Source organism: Neomonachus schauinslandi, chromosome 5 (assembly GCF_002201575.2).
Source record: "Neomonachus schauinslandi chromosome 5, ASM220157v2, whole genome shotgun sequence".
Taxonomy (NCBI): domain Eukaryota; kingdom Metazoa; phylum Chordata; class Mammalia; order Carnivora; family Phocidae; genus Neomonachus; species Neomonachus schauinslandi.
Genome location: NC_058407.1, coordinates 83752873 through 83774071, shown reverse-complemented (window position 1 = coordinate 83774071; position 21199 = coordinate 83752873). Strand labels below are relative to the sequence as shown.

At 37.8% G+C, this 21199-nt stretch overlaps 1 protein-coding gene across 3 annotated transcripts in view; it reads right to left on the bottom strand.

Moving 5' to 3' along the window:
• ABCC9 (ATP binding cassette subfamily C member 9) overlaps window positions 1–21199 on the bottom strand; it is a 131969-nt gene that overhangs the window by 72650 nt on the left and 38120 nt on the right. For all 3 annotated transcript variants that reach the window (XM_021690780.1, XM_021690781.1, XM_044914911.1), the window contains 4 exons: window positions 16038–16146; window positions 11595–11702; window positions 4563–4635; window positions 3554–3659 (listed from right to left, as the gene is read on the bottom strand). In XM_021690780.1, the coding sequence (XP_021546455.1) occupies window positions 3554–3659; window positions 4563–4635; window positions 11595–11702; window positions 16038–16146 (396 nt within the window). The remainder of the gene's footprint in view (window positions 1–3553; window positions 3660–4562; window positions 4636–11594; window positions 11703–16037; window positions 16147–21199) is intronic.

Sequence of the window (21199 nt, the reverse complement as noted above, 5' to 3'; positions counted from 1 at the left end):
TCTTTCTTTCTTTCTTTCTTTCTTTCTTTCTTTCTTTCTTTCTTTCTGATTTGTTTTTAGAGAGGAGGGGGAGGGGCAGAGGGAGACAGAATCTGCACTGAATGCCGAGCCCTTCTCAAGGTTCAAACCCGCAACCCTGAGACCATGACCTGAGCCGAAACCAAGAGTCAGACGCTCAACAGACTGTGCCACCCAGGCACCCCAGAACATTTGCTTTTCAACAAATATTGAGCACACCAAGATGCAGGAGTAAAAACCCTGACATTCTGACAATTTTGGAAAATTTTTTAGTCCCTTCCTTGTCTCTCTCACCTTTCTCTTCTGGGGCTACAACATGGCAGACTAGGTCAAAGGTAGCAATTTCCAAAGAAACATCTATAGAGGTCTTTGTGTACCTGGTTCTATCCATGTAGGTGTGTCCTAGATGAGCAGCAGTACCTTCTCTCCCGCCTAAAGTAAATATTTATCACCACAATAGGGCAAAGTACTTTATTGGACTTTGCTCATGCCAGTCTATGAGAACACATGTAAAAATAAAATTCATGCAACCAGAGATACATGCAATGGTGAAATAATGACAGCAAGGCACTTGATGCCTTATGCTAACATTTAGTTTATTGGGTTTTTTTTTTTTTTTGAGCTTTCAACAATATCAAACATATAGTACTTCTTAGCATTTGCACATCATCAACCTATCATTTCTTTTTTTTTTTAATTTTTTATTAAAATATAATGTATTATTTGTTTCAGGGGTACATGTCTGTGATTCATCAGTCTTACACAATTCACAGTGCTCACCATAGTACATACCCTCCCCAATGTCCATCACCCAGCCACCCCATCCCTCCCACCCCCCTCTACTCCAGCAATCCTCAATTTGTTTCCTGAGATTAAAAGTCTCTTATGGTTTGGGAGGGAAAAATGAAACAAGACAAAACCAGAGAGGGAGACAAACCACAATACTGATCATTTCTAAGTTAGCTTCACTTTAATAACATTTCTATGCCTTTCCTCATTGGACTAGGCACAACAACCTCTTATGGAATGAAGAGTAATTACAAATAACTCTTTAAAAGAAGGTCAGTATCTTCTGAATATTCCTGATCTGAAAATATGTTTTATCAGAGATTAAGGATACCATGGGAGAAAATTAAGTAATTCTTGTAGTTAAAGGAAAATAGAATTTGTGTTAGTTTATCGAATCTTAGAGACTTAGTTTTTAAGAGTTGTGTCTCTAAGCCAACACAAACAGTATTTGAAGAAAATCTCAGTCCTTCTGCCATTAAGAGATGGAATTACTGTCTGTGAAGGCAAGTGTTCATAAAAAGATGATTTTTAAATTATGAGGATTTTATAAATACTTAGAATTATCTTAAATCCCTTCTTACATCTTCATCCTATTGGCTTTATCTCTAAGATATAATCTTTTTTATTAGCTTTTATTATTAGGAGCCATAAGAAAGATTTCTTAACCTCGGTTGAGTAACTGCATGTTTTTATCTCTAGTTTCCTTTTTGCCTAGCTTTCATGAAGCTCAGAGTGGAATCTGTGCTCCATGTTTTATAAACACGCAGGACTCTAGTGCATGCATTTCTACCCATTCACGTCTCAGATTACTTAAATCTTATTTTTTTGATATCTTTATCTTTATTTTTCAAGCTTTATTATACTATGCTATTTTACTTATTTTTAAAAAATATTTTATTTATTTATGTATTTGAGAGAGAGAGAGCAAGTGGGGAGGGGGAGAGGGGCAAGGAGACTCCCACTCAGCATGGAGCCTGATGCAGAGCTCACCCCAGGACCCCGAGATCATGACCTGAGACGGAATCAAGAGTTGGATGCCCAACCAACTGAGCCACCCAGGTGCCCCTAGATTATGTAAAATACTTTCCTAAGTAGCATATCATTTATTTATCCATTAACAAAATGATAAAGATATTAATGATAATATTGGAAGTTGATCTGGCCTAAGTGGGATCTTAAATTTAACACTAGAGATGACTAGATTAGAAGAACATCCTAGAGGTCTGAAAATAAAATCTCAAGCTTCTTCTGTCACGGTTTCCCATTCTTTCTTTCTGTTTTAATGACAGTGAAACAAAGGTAAAAATAAAACCCAAATAACTTGATTATGGTTGAACATGTCACACAATATAATTTAATCAAGTAAAACCTACTTCTCAAAACCTATGAGATGGAAGGAGATAGTGACAGGGCAGACCGCCTGGTGCCTGACCTTAATGATCACCAGGAACTTGTCATGAAACAAACTGTAGGTAGCAATTATTTACCAAGCTCTCTTCTGGATACTCACTAAATAGTTTCATGTCTACTGTCTTTTCAGTTGGCCCACCAGGAATAAAATGTACACTCAACATTTCTCAGTCTCCTTCTTTTGTCCATGATACCAAATATAGGATGTTTCCTTCAAATTTCACATCCACGCATTTTCTTCTCTTCACTGGAGTTTAACATAGAGTCAATTCTAAAAATGCCTTTAAATAGTCTTTACTCACTCTTGAGACATATCTGTGTGTAAACAGTGGAGTCAGCAGCAATAGAGTTCACAATGGTGGGGTGCAAAATATTAGCAAACATCTACAGATCTAGAGCAAAGTTTCCCAACCTCGGCACAACTGAAGTTTGGGGCCAGATGATTCCTTGTTTTGTGTGGCTGGGGGAGGGGAGTCCTGTGCACTGTAAAATGTTTATCAGCAACCCTAGCCTCTACCAACAAGATCAGAAGCAGCCTATTTCCCCAGCGTGACAACCAAAAATATCTCCCCCAGGAGCAAAATCATACCTGGTTGAGAACCACTGGTCTACAATCCAATTTCTTAGATAAGCTGTAGCCAATTGCTTCATAAACTGCTTATGGGGAATCTACTAGGTAGGTCGAACTAAATAAATAGGATTAACACTTTATTACACAATTATATAATATTATGGTTCTGAGTCACTTTATTACTGCAATGTGCTTTGAAGGCCGCAAGTCAACCGTTCAAATATTCAGAAGAAACCCCATGCTAGATATTTCCTTTTTCATGCCTTTACAGTGACACACCATACCACTCTGACCTACCCATATGTCTCTTACTAGATATTTCTAGTGTCTACTTTAAATTGGGTGTGAAAAGAAATGGCTGATTTCTCAGTCCCTTATGAAGATTTTGGAAAATATTATTTGGTATTTCTTCACTGAACACCGAACCATTACAGTTCTGTTTGCATTTAAGCTTTCTGAATAATGTCAGTTTTCCATAACTTCTTTTAACACAGGATGAATTTTCAAATTATTTCTTTGAATGTTACCCATTTAACTTTTAACTTTACAATCCCAATCATACTAGTTTATGCTATTTTAAACCTCTGTAAGAAACTGTTTTGTAATTTTTAATTTATGACATTTAAGGTTTCTACTAAAAAGCTGTACCTATTTCTGAGGGGATCCTCAGATTCCCAACCTAGGAATCTATTGCTCTAATTTCTTCCCTTGGAAGATCATCAGATGCATGACAGAGCAATAGAAACCAATTAAAAATAGACATACTTGCTCCAGTGAACTTTGCCTTCCAGTGCCTGCATCTCACCAAGAATAGCAAGAAGGAGAGAAGACTTCCCACATCCCACTTGGCCCACAATCATGGTCAACTGACCTAGAGAAATCAAACAAAGGATAAGAACAGGAGGACATAGAATCCTCTTCATAAAATAAACCCAAAATACATTTAGAAAGGCTGATGTTTCAAAATCAATGGCTCACATTTGGTCTCCAGCAATAAGGTATATATTTGGTATATATAACTCCTTTCTCTGATACACAAGTTTTTTTGAAAAAGGAGAGAAAAATTAAAAGATATAGGTCTTGCTTTACTGTTTCCAACTATGAGAATGGCTGACATTAATGAAGAGAGCAATGAAATAATTGCCTAAATAATCTCGATTAGTTTTAATTTTATTATTCAATTCACTCAGGAGAGGGCAGTTTTGACTCAGACTGATAATTGGGATGAAAGGGATTTAGGATGGCATTAAGACATCTTCTCCAATTTGATACTTTGATATGCATGTAAAATAGAAAAATCCCAAACTATTTGCCATCAGGCCAGGTCAAAAATGTATTTTTATTCAATTACCTAGACATTTTAAATAAAAATTAGTGGGCATTTGAGCCTTAAATATCTTGAAAACTTTAGTTGTCTTCAGGGATAGAAAACAATTCTCTTAAATAGTCTTTCTTTAAATCCTTTCTCAAACAAAACAAAAAATCAACTACCCCATTATTTAAATGGACAAATCAGCAAACGAGCTGATAACAGCTTATTTGGGCAGTAAATAACTTGTCCAAATGTCTACACACTCCGTAGTGAAAAGCAAGTCTTAGCATTTCCAGTCATTTCCACAATGATACAGTGGCTCATGAGCTACATGGTGCAAATAAACAACTATAAATAATGTTTATAATGTTTAAAAAGTCTTTTTTTTGGTTAAGATCAATTATCTTGGAAATCCAGGGTTGTGATAATTAACAATTAAAAAATGAGTAACAAATGACTTACCTGTTGGAATTCGAATATCTATATTTGATAATGTAGCTAAACCACTGCCCCATGAAAAGTAACCATTTGTGACCTAGAAAAGAAGAACATATAAATTAAATTATAAAATTATATATATATATTTGGTGTTATAGAATAATTCCAATTAAAATACATTTTCTATTTAGAGCACTGAAAGACTTTCAGTATAAGGTAGAACACACAGTGGTGAAATTCTAATTTAGAGTTCTAGCTATTGAGAGGTATAAATGAAGAACAAAAAAGAATGGAAGTGAAAGGAGGGTCTTTGAATTAGTGATATTATGAATAAGCTAAAAATTACAATTTTCTCTGAAAATTCGGGATTACTAGATCATTTACATGTGAGCATTCTTAAAAAGCAATCATCCCAAATATTTTTTAATGTAACCCCAACACTGATTATTTTTCAGTGCTAGGCAATTCGCAGCATCCTGGTGATGCAATGTATAGAGTGGAAATAATGACAAATTATTCCAACAAAATGATTCTGTTACCAGGAGGAAGGTTTTGTAATAAAGGAATTTCCTGAACTGTGTGGATTAATCTCTATTCAATGAAGTTAAAACAAAGAGTAAAAGGAAGAGTGGAATAAAACACAGAAATGAGGTAACATATACTGGTGGGATAAACCTCAACAACCAGCAAAGATCACAAGACCTATAGTCATCCAAAGCAATCTATTTAACAGGCATGAGGTGGACTTGACAGTTTTAATAGTTACAAAAATGGGAAACAAAAGAGGTACAACAGAACCAAAGGACAGAAGTTGCTTGAAAAGACAAGGTTGCAATTTTCCACATAGGTTTTCTCTAACTTGTAAAATGTAGCTCATTTAGTAATATCCATCACATAGATGTACATGAAATTAGCCCCGGGAGGAGGGTGGCATGGAAGGGCTGCATTACTGATTGCTTTACATATATTTGCTGAGCACCCACTCTTTGTGAGGTGCTTTGTTTGTATCGATGTGGGCTACAAAAAAGGTATAATACCTCCTGCCTACTTGCTTGGAGCTTGTAGCCAGTTGAGTAAATAGACCATGGACAGGAGCAAGTATAATACAAGACAGTATGGGCTAAGTAACAAATAGAGGGGACAGGCAAATAAGGGTAACAAAAAGAAAACCATTCACAGTTGAGAAAGAAAACCATTTATGTCTGAGATGGGGTTTAAAATTTTTTTTGGAAGAAGAAGTCTTTTAGCTAGTTTTGGAAAATATATTGAATTACAATGAAGGCATTTGGGGGTAAAGACCTACAATACAAATAGGCGCAGGATCAGAAAACTATGAAACATGTGGGAAATAATGACTAGAGCTGGCTGGGTTAGAGGTTTAAGATACTGTGGCTAACTGATAAATGACGCTCCAAAAATTTAAACAGCCTGAGGATCCCTGTTTCTCTGAGGCTCAAGGAGCTGCAAATATAACTGGGTTTGGAAGTGGGCCAGCGTGGAACTGAGAAAGGCCCTCCCCGATAATCTTGTGTTTTCAACGAACTGAGAGTGAGGCTTATTGGCAGAGAGAAAAAGTCAAATGGGACATGGAAGGAGGTGAGAAGACAGTGCTGAAAGCTGAAGAGCCATGGGAGGCTGAGGAAACTAATGCTGACGGGAGGCACGTAAAGGATTGCCAGGAACTACTGAGGGGCATCGGAGCGGGGAGATCCTAAATGTGTGGCTCTGCCAACCGGTCCATTATGTCATTTCCTCTATAGTGCTCGGTAGCCTCTTCTAGGAGTGTCGGAAGCACGAAGTTGGATTGGTTACAGAAAGTGCTAAAGGACTGAGGGAAAAAGAAGTGGCTCAAGTTGCTGGAGGTCTCGATAAGGTTAAAAAGCAATGTCAGCAATGGTGAGGCCCGAGAGAGCTGGAAGTAGGGTTCTGGGGTCAGTGACTGCCTGACACAATAGAGTTTAAGATTTTGGAGGAGAGCAGTTCCCAGTGGTGGCCAGGTATGACCACAGGCAAGGTAGTAGAAATGGAGTGAGAGCAGAGTAAGAGATTTCTGGGCTGGGATACTAAAGAGCTGTGCACTTGGAAGTTTAAACCACATCCATGCATGGCACCAAGTAAGCTGGGGAGATGGACAGGGAAACAGGTCCACAAAGGTAGAAAATGCCAAAACTTCACAAAGGTGTGAGAGTTGAAAAGATGGTCTGAAAGCAGCAGGGAAGGAGCTAGAAGAATGCAGTGTCGCTACACAGAAGTAAAAGAGGGGACAACCTCCGTTCAAGAAGGATGATGGAAGAGGGTCCAAGTTAGTCTCTCCTGTGGCAATCTGCACTTCCACTCCCTCCTGCCTTTTACAAAATAGTCTCATGTCTCCACCAGGGTTAAAATCCTAGGTTTCCCTAAATAGTTGTTTGACCTTGGAAAATCAGGCAACATATACATCTTTGCAAAGGTCCATAAAAGGGTAAGTACAAAAATGAACATCATAGCATGGTTTGTGATAGAAGGAAGATGGAGGCAAAGCCAGTGTCCATTCCTAGCGGATAAGGAAAATACAGTGATGTATACTACAGAACAGAGTAGTGTTGTAAGAAGGAGCAAACCATCATGAAAATATTTCAGGAGACTGAAAGCACATAGATGCTTTTTACATATTTTACAAGGATATGAGTATGTTTAGGCAACATATTGAGCACATTAGAGCTTGTACCATAATGGCAGGGGAGTGGTACAGAACAGGAGTGGGGATCATGGATAAGGGGAAAGAATGTATTAAAAGTAAAGGAAGGGGGTGCCTGGGTGGCTCAGTCAGTTAAGCATCTGCCTTCGGCTCTGATCATGATCCCAGGGTCCTGGGATCAAGCCCTGCTTCGGGCTCCCTGCTCCACAGGGAGCCTGCTTCTCCCTCTTCCTCTGCCTGCTGCTCCCCCTGCTTGTACTCTCTCTCTCACTGTCAAATAAATAAATAAAATCTTTAAGAAAAAAAGTAAAGGAAGGAACTAGACAGATGCAAGTTACCTATTGCATGACCCATTTATATAAAATATCCAGAACAGATAAATCCGTAAAGACAGAAAGCAGACTGGTGGTTGCCAGTGGCAAGAAATAGGGGTAAATGGGGGGTGACTGCTTAATGGGTATGGGATTTCCCTTTGGGGTGATAAAAATATTTTGCAATGGGAGAGAGGTGGTGGTTGCACAATATCGTGAATGTACTAAATGTCACTGAATTGTTCGCTTTAAAACAGTTAATTTTATGCTATGTGAATTTTACTTCAATTAAATAATTTTTTAAGAATTTAAAGGCAGGACATTACACAGACCATCGTCCATTTCCTCCTGCTGAAAATAAGCAAAAATAAGGAAAAATGCTGAATAAGCTGTAGTTTGTAAAGAAGTTCATTAAAACAAGGAGTAAGGAAATACCAAGTCCAAGTATAAAGAAAAGGACAAATTCAGAGCTGTAAGCCCTGAAGCACACTAAGCCTCGTTCCCACAAAGGGGACAAGAATAGCTAAGATATTTCAGAAGAAAAACAATAACATATAAGAACTTGTCCTAAAATATGTCAATGTTTATTAGAAAGTTATAATGATCATAACAGTGGAATCTGGGTGAGAGAAACCAATGAAAAAAAAATAATAGAGGCCAGCAATCAGTCTAGACATATAAAGATCCTTGAAGTGTGTATGAGACTACACTGAATGTCAGTGGGGACAATGACCGATATGAGGAACTGGAACAACCGGATGTCATATAAAAAATTAAATCAGAGTTTACAGACTCACTACTAAATGTAGTAAAATTACTGCCACTAAATTTACTACTGCTAAATTTCAACCAAAATTGTTTGTTACTGATTTCCCTTCTACATCACATCCCTACTTCATACCAAACACAAAGATGGATCCGAGGTTGATTCAAGAATTAAAAGTGAAAGGTGTAGCTTCAAAGATTTTAGAAGCTAATATAAATCATCTTCATGGCCTCTGGCAGGGAAAGTTTTCTTAAATGAGACAAAAAACCCCAAAGCATCAGCCATAAGGAAAAGTTATATAAACCAGACTACACTAAAATTAACAACTTCTGATACAATAAAGCCAAGCTCTAAATGGAAGAAGAGTTCTGTAACATATAACTGCCAAAACAGCTAAAGTATAAAGTATAAAGAAGTAGTACCCAGAATTTTTTAAAGGTGGAGGGAACAAATAAGCTGGCAAGTCACAAAAGAGGAAATCAAAATCCACCTGGCCAATGTATACGTGAAAAGATGCTCAACCTCAGTAGAAATCAGAAAAGTAAATAAAAGTAAATAAAAAGCACAAGATACAATGGCACCTCCTCATAATACACACTTTGGCAAAATATTGGAAGCACTGGTGAAGATGCGGGGCAACCAGAACTCTCAGCCCCCATTGGTGAAAGTGTAAATTGGCACAACCACTTGGGGAAACAATTTTCCATTATCTGGGAAAGTTGAGGATGCACAGACCCCGTGACTTGGCAATTGTTCACAATAGCCCCAAATGGAAAAATAACCAAAAGCCCATCAAAAGCAGAACAGACAAATAAATTTTGGCACATTCATACATTGAAATGTTACACAGTAATGAGAATGAATGAAGTACGTCTTCACATAACGATCCGGATTAACTAGACATACATAATAAGCAAAAGAAACAAAACACACGCACACACAAGCACACGTTTAAACTTAAAACAACTAAAATATGTTTTTAGGGAGGCATGCATAGCAGGGGTAACCAAGGAAATGATGACGATAAAAGTCAGGGTGGCAATTGTTTCTTGGAGAGACAGGAGAGGGAACAGCAAATGTGTGCATTGGGAGGACCTTCGGAGGGAACCGGTGATGTTCTTTACTTGCTGGTTGCATAGGGGTTCACTTTTTCATTTAATGGTACATATATATTTTATGTACTTTTCTGGAGGCATGTTCTATTTCACAATAAAAAAAAGATTTCAAGGGGCGCCTGGGTGGCTCAGATGGTTAAGCATCTGCCTTCGGCTCAGGTCATGATCCCAGCATCCTGGGATCGAGCCCCGCATCGGGCTTCCTGCTCAGCGGGGAGCCTGCTTCTCCCTCTCCCTCTGTCTCTCTCCCTGCTCATGCTCTCTCCCTCCCTCTCTCTCTCTCTCTGTATCTCTGTGTCTCAAATGAATAAATTTAAAAAAAAATCTTTAAAAAAAAAAAAAAGATTTCAAAAAGACAAATGAGTTATTACCAACTTGAGAATTTCCACCATGAATAAAAACTTAAAGGCTTGATGGTGGGCCTGAAACTGCAGTGCCCATTGCTAAGCAATTTTTCGAGTTTTTTGTTTTTTGCTTTTTTTTGCGTGTTTTTTTTTTTTTTTGGTGCATGAAAGGTCAACTTTAGAAAAACAAATGATAGCCTCTTTTTTTTACATCAAAATAAAAACAAATTTAGTAAGTCACATGGAAAAGATGTATTTTTAGACTCTCATTATATTGAATAGAAAATGTCAGTTAAAAAAAAACTGATCCTGTTTCTGTAGTCATGCATATATTACTTATGTGGGCATAACTGGAAGTAAGAAGCACAGAAGGCCCTTCCTACTCTCTCATTCCAGACTTTGTCATAGCCTAGTACTTCATACCCTATCTACACATTATAATTGTTAGGGAACTACTAGAACTATTGTTTTCAATGATGCCTGAGTCATATTCATAAACACACACACACACACACACACACTTAAAGCTTTCTGGGAGGTTCTAATGTACAGCCAAGATTAAGAATCACTAAAGCTCCTGGGGCGCCTGGGTGGCTCAGTCGGTTATGCGTCTGCCATCTACTCAGGTCATGATCCCAGGGTTTAAGGATCGGATCGAGTCCTACGTCAAGCTCCTTGCTCCACAGGGAGCCTGCTTCTCCCTCTCCCCCTGCTTGCGGCTCCCCCTGCTTATGCTCTCTTTCTCTCTCTGTCAAATAAATAAATAAAATCTTTATAAAAAAATTTTTTTAAATCACTAAAGCTCTTTAAAATTCACATGACATATTTTATCCTCAAAACAAGAATGCTAAAATGGCATCCCCACCACAAGATGGGCAAACCATAGCTCAGAGAGGCAAAGTGATTTGCCCAAAAGTCACACATCAAATCGATGGCAGAGTTTGAACTAACATTCACTTATTCCATCCAACCACACATTTGCTCCAACTGCTAAGTGCCTACTGTGGGACAAGTATTGTGTCAGGCAATATAGAGAGAGAGAAGATCTAAATGTAGCCCTCGGCTCTATGATACCCCGCGCGGAGGCTCCCTCACTCTCTGACTGGCCTGGGCAGCACAGGGAGTTGGTTAGCCCAGCAGTCGACACAGTTTTCTAAAAGGGCTAATTTCCAGGACTCTGGCTGCACTGATGTCTAAAAGCCGTTAACTGCTCGGGCATCTGTTCCTGCACACCACTGACCCCTCTTTGGACCCACTATCAATCCTCGTCTTGTTATCCCCTGGTGGCCTGTTCTACCTAAGCACACTTGCTGGGAAAGTACAAAAGGCTGTTTGAAATGAAATTGGATCAAAGGCACTACTGGGAACCAGGCGGGTGGGGGGGGCCCACGGGGGGGGGGGGGGGGGGGGGGGGCTGCAGTCGGGGGGAGGGAATGCATGCAACACTGGCCTAAGCCTCTCCTGGTTGAAGGCAACTACTATCTAATTTATTTCCTTAAAACCTGGATCTATAATATTGGTGTTCTCTATAAATCAATTTACTAGGTAGAGGAATGTAAGAGTATGAAAGGAAGTACGTTGGAGACTAGCTTCTAACGCAGATTCCGAAGAAAGGTTCATGTTCCCATTACTAAAACAGAATTGCTGGAGCAAGAAATGTGGTCAGGAGGCAAAGCAGAGCTGGCGATGAAACTCATCAGAACACTTCTGAAAATTTTATGAGGATTGGTGATCACAGTACAGAGACTTAAAAGACCCGATTTAGGACACTTTTACAGAACATCACCATAAAAGAGTAACATAAATGTTTCTAGCCATGCAAGAATCCGGGAAATAAAACAACCTTTATTGCAATATCCTCGGTCTCTACAGGACGTAGACGCTGGGTGGATTGCTCACAGCTGTCCAGGTGATATCTTCCAGGCTGCTTCCTGTTTATAGTTTTCGGCTGCTGCATTCCAAATGGAAAAAAACACAAGTTGAAGCTTTATGAAAAAAAAAAAAAGACGTTTTACTGAACATTAACTCATATTGTTACTTCTCCACTTGAAATTCCAAGAAAAAGAAAGAAGCAAAGTGAATGTGATATTTTAATTCTTTCGATGGCTTCTCCAAAAAAAAAAAAAAGGAAATAATAACAAAAAGCCTTAAGCTATCATTTTAAACCTAATTCACAAGCCTTTTAAGAAAAATGAAAATACAAAGATGTGGTACTTGCAACAGATGGAATTGAAAGTGCAGAGCCCCAAACTAGGTTTTGGCTATTCCTCCTATAGCTCTCCCGATAAATATACTCAGGCAGTAAAAAACAGCACGTATGTCAAAAGACAAGCAGACTAACTCAGATTAAACTAGAATCTACTTGGGAAGCCATTGAGCTTGTAAATGTTCCAACAGTACATTTTGATCACCCTTTGAATCGTGAGGATTTTGAATCTCACACATTCACAGAACTCAGATTGGGCTACACATCACCCAAGGATCCACTGTGGAGTGAGAAAAAGCATAAGGATATCAGATTTTCTTTGGTCCAAATATGTATATATATTATTTCATAAGTATATAAACATATAATGCTGATGTAAGTATAATAAAATGATCTAGTCTTTCTCAAATGTTATAGCATTGTTCCTGGTCAAAGGACTAAAGCATCCATTATAAAGAGGATGTTAGCTGAAGTTTGACAGTTTTCTCATACTTAAAAGGAACTTAAGTTAGGTCATAGAAATAGAAATTTGTTATTCTCTAAATTTGACTTCAATGTCATGCAGTAGAGACAGATGACTAAAGAGAAGGTAGAAAATTCAGCTCTGTAAACCTCTAATATAGAAAAATTCATAATCTCGAAATTTGTGCAAGGAATCTAGTGAACAAGTGTTTCAACAAAAATAATTATCTGTCTTACTTAAATACCTTATAGATTTTATGAAGGCTAAGTGATAATGTACTTTAAAACTGTTAAATTACCTATAAAAGCAAAGTATTCTAGAACTGTGAAACTTTTTTTTTCTTTTGGCCTGGAATTGCAGGTTTAGCTTTTTGAAAAATCCACTGAATTCTACTATGGGAATTAGAAATGTACTCAGATAATCAGTAATTTAATCCAAACAAGATATTGCTTTCCCAAATTCCATCAATTGTTATATCAACAGAACATCAAATTATCAAATAGTACATTGCTAGGCTACGTGCAAATAAATACACAGATTAAAAAGGTGCTGAGAAGAACTAGCAGTGGTTCTGTCACATAGAAAATATTGAATGCATTTTAACTTAAAAAAAAAAAGAGAGAGTGTTCCTGAAATTTTAGTTCTGTTTTTCTTTTCACAATGTCACAGATGACCCTGGAAGTATGTTGCATGAGATGTGGAAAGTCGGTATCCTTCAAGCTAAGTGTATCTTCCTCACAAGATGGGTCTATGTCTTTACATAAATCCTCTGTCTTCTAGAGTCTTTAATTCTATAGTACTATTGCCCCAGAGGTCTAAAAGGAATGACGTCATGTTCTTCACAAAACTAATAAGAGGGCTGGAGAAGGAGATGTGTTGACAGAGATTTGAGTCGGAGTTCCACAGATGTAATTTGAAGAGACTTTGGCTCTACAATGTCACTAATTCTCCATGGAGATTCTACAGCCAAAACCACTTAACTCTAAGCTTTTACAGAATACATAGCATCTTAAGCTCTCAAGAAGAAGTTTCCATTAGTGTTATTTTCAAACACACAGCTTTTTTCATTCCATTTTAAAAAGTTTGTCGTTTGTGGTTTGGCCCATCAGCAGTGATGAATGACCCTGAAAGACATCAGAAGTCCAGTCTGGTTTCAATAACCCTGAAGATATTGAATACATTCGAAGAGGATTCTTTTTTCCTTCCAAAAACCTTTTCTCAGTTCAATTTTTCTTCTATCCCTCATCTCATACAAAAGGTTCTTCAGATTTCCCTAACTCCACAAACTTGACCTCCTACATCCTCATTCTTGAGGTCATCCACTCTGCTCATCCCCACATCTCTGAAAGATGACCTCATAAATTCTTTGGTAATCTCTTATAATCCAAAGGATGACAACACTGGTTCTAATCAAGTACTTGACCTTCCTGCTGCCTCAAAGTATAGACACTCTATAATGTATTCTTGTCTTTGTGTCCATGTCCACACAATAGCAAACTAGCACTTTGAGGCATGGTTACTCCAGTGTATACATGCATGGGTGGTATCTCCTTCTCAGCCAAAATCACACTGGCTCAATAAAATAACAAAAAGTAAAGTAAAACTCCAGAAAAGCAGAAGAAAACAGCAAATCTAAATATAGCTGAGTGCTAATCTCAACTATTTTTAGCAGTTTTAGACATGATGTAGAGAAAAATTTAATATAGATTGACTTCCTGGAAGACTTTCCAAGCCTCAATTAATTCCAGTCAGAAGACTGCATGTGTAATTTTGTTCGGGTATGAAAATAGTAAATATATTCATATTTTTGTCTGATATTAACACAAATAACTAATACTAATTATAACATGACCCACTTTAGACTAGTATCTTTCTATTTTATTGTTATGAAACATACATATTAATTTTAAAGACTTCTTTCAGAATTTTTCAGACACACCTTTCAAAAAAGTGATGTGATCCAGTCTCATTAATTTAAATATCTAATGGCTAATGACTCTTAAACTTACATCTCCAATGCTGACTTCTCTTCTTAGATGTCAATGAATATCTCAAAATTGTCATGTGCAAATATACCTCTTGATTCTACCTCAACACCAAGTCCACTCACATCTTAGTCTCCCTATCCAGTCTATCAGCAAGTCTTTATCAACTCAACCAAAAAAAAAGTACACTGAATTAGATTACTTTCTCATAATGTCCACTGCAACTGTCACAAAAACTAATTCTAACCATCGTCACTTCTTGCCTATGTTATTGTAATAATCTTCTTACTGATCTATCTGTTCTACTCTTGTTCCCACTGATTACTCAGCCCAGTAGTCAAAGTGATCTTTTAAAATATAACCAAAATTGGGGAGCCTGGGTGGCTCAGTCGTTAAACATCCAACTCTTGATCTCAGCTCAGGTCTTGATCTCAAGGTCCCAAGTTCAAGCTTCACGGATAGATAGATAGATAGATAGATAGATAACCAAAATTCTATCAGTCCCTGCTTTAAAACCCTCCTATGGTTTCCTATTGCATGTCAATACAATCCAGACCCTCAATCCTTGTTCTTACCTTGTCTTATCTCTCCATTCTTCACCAGGCTTCAACCAAAGTGTTTCTCTGTTCCTTGAGCACACCAAATTCATTCCCACCTCAGGGTCTTTGCATCTCCTGGTTCTCTGCTTGAAATGCTTTCTTCCCCCAATCTTTGCTGAACAGGTATGTACTCTTCATTCAGGTCTCAGCCCAAATGCCAGCTCTTCAGAGGGGGCCTTTCTGGGAAATGATCACCCAGCTTCCAGTATCCCAGTCACTCTCTCGTACCCCTATTTTATTTTCTTCCCAAAGGAAATTATCTCACTTTTTAAAACTTGTTTATCATCTGACTCCTGCCTTAAAAAAGCTAACTGTGACAAAGAGGAGCTTGTTTGCCTTGTTCATAGCTTATCCCTGAAGTACAGAGTAGCCAATAAGTCTAGAAACACAGGCAAATATATGGTCTATGTCATATTACATGTAATACATGACAAAATAATATTGAACATGTTTCCAGGATGTATGTAGATATTGAGTAAATATTTGGGTAATGGATGAATAAACTGGAACAGGAGTTATAAGACTCAGGTTTTAATTCTGGCTCTGCTGCTTACTAAGTTTATGACTTTATTTAAGCCACAAAATACACAGACTCAATATATTCAGTTGGAAGATAAAAATAAGGTGATATAATGTTATATTAAGTGAATCAAAAGATATAATGCATCAAAAGCACTTTTTAAACTAAAAAGTATAATACAGCTAAGAGGTATTAAAAGAATATGGTGTGGGAGTTGTTAAGCTTATTTAGCATTATTTTCATATAAAGTTTGGGGCAGACAACCTTTTAACTTTTTTTTCAATTGAACATGTGCTGTCCCTCTTGGAATAACTCTTTGATGATTTCTAATGACAAACCTTATACAACTGTTTATGAATTTTAGACTATTGAAGTTTTTGTAGAAGCAGGTGGCAATTTTTTACATAGGTTAAAAGTGGAGCTTACAATTTCTTCTAATTGCACTCATTTACAATCATCAAATCTTGGGACTGTTACCTATTCACAGCTTCAATAATAAGAAAAAACACTTACCACTCCAGTGTGTTTCTTACAGGACTCAAAAGGAAGAGAACCTTCACCAGTTCGCCAGCTATCCTCACCAATCTCATCACTCAAGAGAAACTCATTCAGCTTTTGAACACTGCAAAAACCAACCAAACAAAAAAGGGGTTAAAAATAAAGCCACCAACAATGAAGTTCTACTAAAATAAACAAGCATTTCCCTCACTCATTATCATGTTGAGCAAGCCACCTCTGAGAGTCATTTCTCAAGACCAACCTGGAATTCAGCTCCGAGGAACAAGCATCCTAACTAAATTGCCCAAGAATGATGGACTCCCAGGACCTGGGACTTTCAGTGCTAAAACTAGAATTGTCTCAGGAAAACCAGGAACAATTTGTCACCCCTTGAATGCAGCCAGATTTTTTTTGCACTTTTTTTTTTTTTTTTTGCAATTATGTCTCTTGTCAAAGACAGTAGAGTTGAGAAGGAATTTGAAACAGAGTGGTTAAAAATAATAATGCCAATGGGGGAAGTACCCATTATTCTAATTTTACAAATGAGGGGAAATAAGTTATAGAGAAGCTACATAGCCTGCTTAAAAGCATTTAGCATATAACACACAGCTCTGGGGTCCATGACCATTCTGCTATCTTGCTTAAGCACTATACACTACACATTTTCTGAACCTGGTAAGAAGACGGGCCTCTACAGAGTTGCTGTTCAGTGTTGACAAAGGACCAACAGCATCAGCGTCACCTGGAGCTTACCAGAGACTCTCAGGCCCCACCCAAAACCTACTAAGTCAAAATATTCATTTTCACAAGATCCAGAAATGCTTCATAAACACATTACCGTTTGAGAAGCCTGGCTCTAGAAGAGTGGTTTGCAAACATCCTTTATTATGGTCTCCTTGGGCAGGGCACAAGACTCCTTGGCCCACGTACCCCTCCTATTCTAACTTTTTCAAACCAATTATAGAATCAAGAGCAAAAAGAAAAAACCAAGGGAACAACAACATGATTTGAAAACATCCTCCTATAAATAGAATAATATGCTAAAGGAAGTTGCAAAAGAAATGCTCCTTTTAGCATCCTAGGATGCTGAAGGTGAACAAACTAGATTGGCTCATGCAGCATCAACCACAGGGGATACATTGCCTGTGGTAGGAAACTAGAAAATAAAGATTTGAAACAAAAAATTTCTTTATATTTTTTTTTCATTTGAACTTGTAGTCAAGTTAAGTGCCTCCAAAAAGGTCTGCAAAGCTTTTTGTGTGTGTGCATATGTGTTTGTAGTGTGTGTGTGTGTGTGTGTGTGCGTGCGACAGACTAATAAAATGAAGAAAAGTAGTAACTCAGTCTCTTGCCTATTATCTTTAAGCCTGGTGGCCTCGCATGTCATAGAAACTGCTTCTTTTTATTGGAAACAGAAAGGTGAATAAATTCCGGCACTCTAATTATTAGCTTCCAAACTGCATTTACAGAGAACTAAAAAAGATAATTGTTTAAGAAGAATTTTGGTTGAATAATACTTCATATGTATACACTACATTTTATTTATTTATTTATTCATCCACTGATGGATATTTGGGTTGTTTCCACTTTTTGGCTACTGTGAATAATGCTGCTATGAGCCTGGGTGTACAAATATCTATCCAAGTTCCTGCCGCTTTGAATTTTTGGGGGAGGGGTATATCCAGAAGTGGAACAGCTGCATCAAATGCTAATTCTACGTTGAATTTTTTGAGAAACCACCATACTGTTTTCAACAGCACCTGCACCAGGGTTCTGCGATTCCTGATACAATATAATAGAGTTATAACATGGATGAACCTTGAAGACATTATGCTAAGTAAATAAACCAGGCACAACCCCCCCCCACCCCAGCAAATAGCATATGAGTCTACCTACATGAGGTATCTAGAAGAGTCAAATTCATAGAGACTGAAAGTCAGTGGTGGTTTCCAGGGGCTGGTAGGAGAGGCAATTGTTATTGTTTAATGAATATAGATTCTAATTTGAGGAGATGAAGAGGTTCCAGAATGGATTGTGGTGATGGTTGCATGGTTGCACAGCAATGTGCGTGTACTTAATGTGACTGAACTATACACATAAAATGGCTTAAATGGCAAATTTTATGTTATGTATGTTTTACTGCTATTTAAAAAAGAATTTTAGACTCCTCAAAAAAAAAGAAAGAAAGAAAGAAAGAAAAGCTTCAGTTTGTGTACTTTCTTTGAATCTTTGTCAGCAAATACTGACCATATAGACTGGAAAGCCAATATTAGAAATGCCTTATGAAATGGCCATTTATTTATCTTAAATGACAGGTATTTATTCTTTACTTTTTTAAATTTTATTTTATTATGTTATGTTAATCACCATATATTACATCACTAGTTTTTGATGTAGTGTTCCATGATTCATTGTTTGCATATAACACCCAGTGCTCCAAATTGAGGTATAATTGACATATATTAGTTTCAGGTGTACAACATAATGATTCAGTATTTGTATATATTGCAACCTGATCAGCACAATAAGTCTAGCTAACATTGTTACCATACAGAGTTAGAATTGTTTTTCTTGGAATAGGAATGTCTAAGATCTACCTCGAAAGTAGTAGTGAAAGATCTTCTTTACCTTTATAGATTTTAGTGGTCATTCTGTTCTTATATATTGAAGAGTGGATTTTAAGGAACACAGCTTTGTCATTCTAAGGAATACCTTTTAAACAATCTCATACTATGTCTTTGCACACGAAGGGAAGTCCAGTGGTCAGGCTCTTTTGCCTTTCTAACTCTATATCTAGCTGCTCCTGGCACATATTACTCAATGAATGTTTGCTGAATAAATCAAAGAAGGAATAAACCAATGACTCAGACATTTAAATAAAGTCAGTTGATTCAATTCTCCATTTCACTTTTCTAATACACACACAAATCTTACTGAAGCTTTTATGGAATTAATGAGCCCCATTCTTTTTTTTTTTAGAAGTTTTTTTTTTAAAAGATTTTATTTATTTATTTGAGACAGAGAGAATGAGAGAGAGAGAGAGCACATGAGAGGGGGGAGGGTCAGAGGGAGAAGCAGACTCCCTGCCGAGCAGGGAGCCAGATGTGGGACTTGATCCCGGGACTCCAGGACCATGACCTGAGCCGAAGGCAGTCGCTCAACCAACTGAGCCACCCAGGCACCCAATGAGCCCCATTCTTGCTAAACATCAGGAAGCAATGGTCTCTGAGCATAACTGGGGCACAGAGAGAACTTTTTTCCTCTCTATAACATCCCACTTTGGAACTCCAATTACAAGGACTATTGGAGGACCCCAAGATGAATACTTCCCTGAACCTCCTCTTCCTTTCCCTTCCCCTGCCCTCATCATGCTAGGCTGAGGGTCCCTGGCAGTGCTATTTTGTCATTTTTTGTTACTATCTCTCCCGTTACACTGTGAACTCCTTAAGAGCAAAGATTTTCATCTTCAGAATCTAGCCAATGTCAAAAATACAACATAGTAATTTCTCAAGAAATGTCTGGTGAATGAATAAATGGGTAATACAAAAAGCATTTCCAGGGCGCCTGGGTGGCTCAGTTGGTTAAGCAACTGCCTTCGGCTCAGGTCATGATCCTGGAGTCCCGGGATCGAGTCCCGCATCGGGCTCCCTGCTCGGCGGGGAGTCTGCTTCTCCCTCTGACCCTCCTCCCTCTCATGCTCTCTGTCTCTCATTCTCTCTGTCTCAAATAAATAAATAAAATCTTTAAAAAAATAAATAAATAAATAAACAAAAAGCATTTCCAATTCATATGAGGTCCTTTCAGAAATCACTGAGGCAGAGCAATTATGGAAAATGCATGAATCCTGACCAAGGGTGAAGTAATTTCCACCATGCTGCCAGGGTTATATATTAAAAATCCAAATCTGTTTATGCAGCATTCCTCTCCTTAAAATAACAAATGGCACTCCTTTGCCTTCCGCATCCTTAGCATCATTTCCAGGCTGCTCAGGATTTTACTCTCCAGCTTCATCCCCTTCCACCTTCCACATCAGAACCTGTCACCAATTACACTCAACTATGTTTAGTCCCCTAAATGTACCAAGATCTCTCACCTACTTACTCACCCTTTCCCACCTGAATACATTGCTCTCTCCGCTTGAAAATGGTTTCCCTTTTTCTTCAACTGACCAAGTCCTACCTATTCTTTAAGATCTTATGAAGGAGCCACTAACTCTTCTAAATCTTCACTGACGGAACTGCTGCCTTCTCACTCAATGAACTTCAGTGACCCTCATATATGGGCCCATGGTATTCTGTGCAGAGCTCTGTAAATAACTTAACACACCATATTGTACTTAGTTTCCCCTCCTGGTCTCTCCAACTAGACTGCAGGTTCCCTGTGGATTTCATTCTACCTTTCATCTTTGCAATTCTTAATACTTTGTAATGTACCCAAAGTATTAACAAGTAAATGTAGACCCACAGAAGATATCTCTCTGAAGCACAGAATGGAGATTAATAAAATGGGAGTAAATTAGTAAAATGGAAATTGGTAAAGTATCTAAAATACTTAGGCAATGTGCCAGGCCCTGTTCATATACTATCTCATTTAATTGTTTCAATAACCATAAGCAGGAGCTATTATTGTGCTCATTTAGTAAGTGAGGAAGCTGAGCTATAGAGACACAAAATGACGTGCTAGAGGTTGAACAACGAGTACTCGAAGGCCGTACTAGGATTTGACAGCAGATGTATTTGATACCAACCAATTTCCTAGCCTGCCTCCACCATCTTTTTGGTCAGTGTTTTACTAATTTCTCGTGTGTTTGGATAATTCATACCAGTCTTTAAGGTTTTAGCTACACATGTTATTTTTTCACTTTTCAAATTTCACTCTGGGTGTTTAGATAAAGCTTGAGTACCTTGGACAGGTGCTATTATGTTAATTGGGAATAAGTGACTCTGTTGCTGGCAATTATGTGCTTTTCTTGTAAGAACTATAACATTTTGTAAACAGGGACCAGAGGTTGAAGTACTCATGCTCTATGATAAATATCAATAACAATTTATTTGATCAAAGGTAACTGTCCTGGACTAGCCAAGCATACATTCCTTTGGGAGGTACATAAGAGAAAGGATAAAAAGTTATTTTCCAACAGAGCAAAGGATTGGTTTTACACATTTTACTCTTGGCAT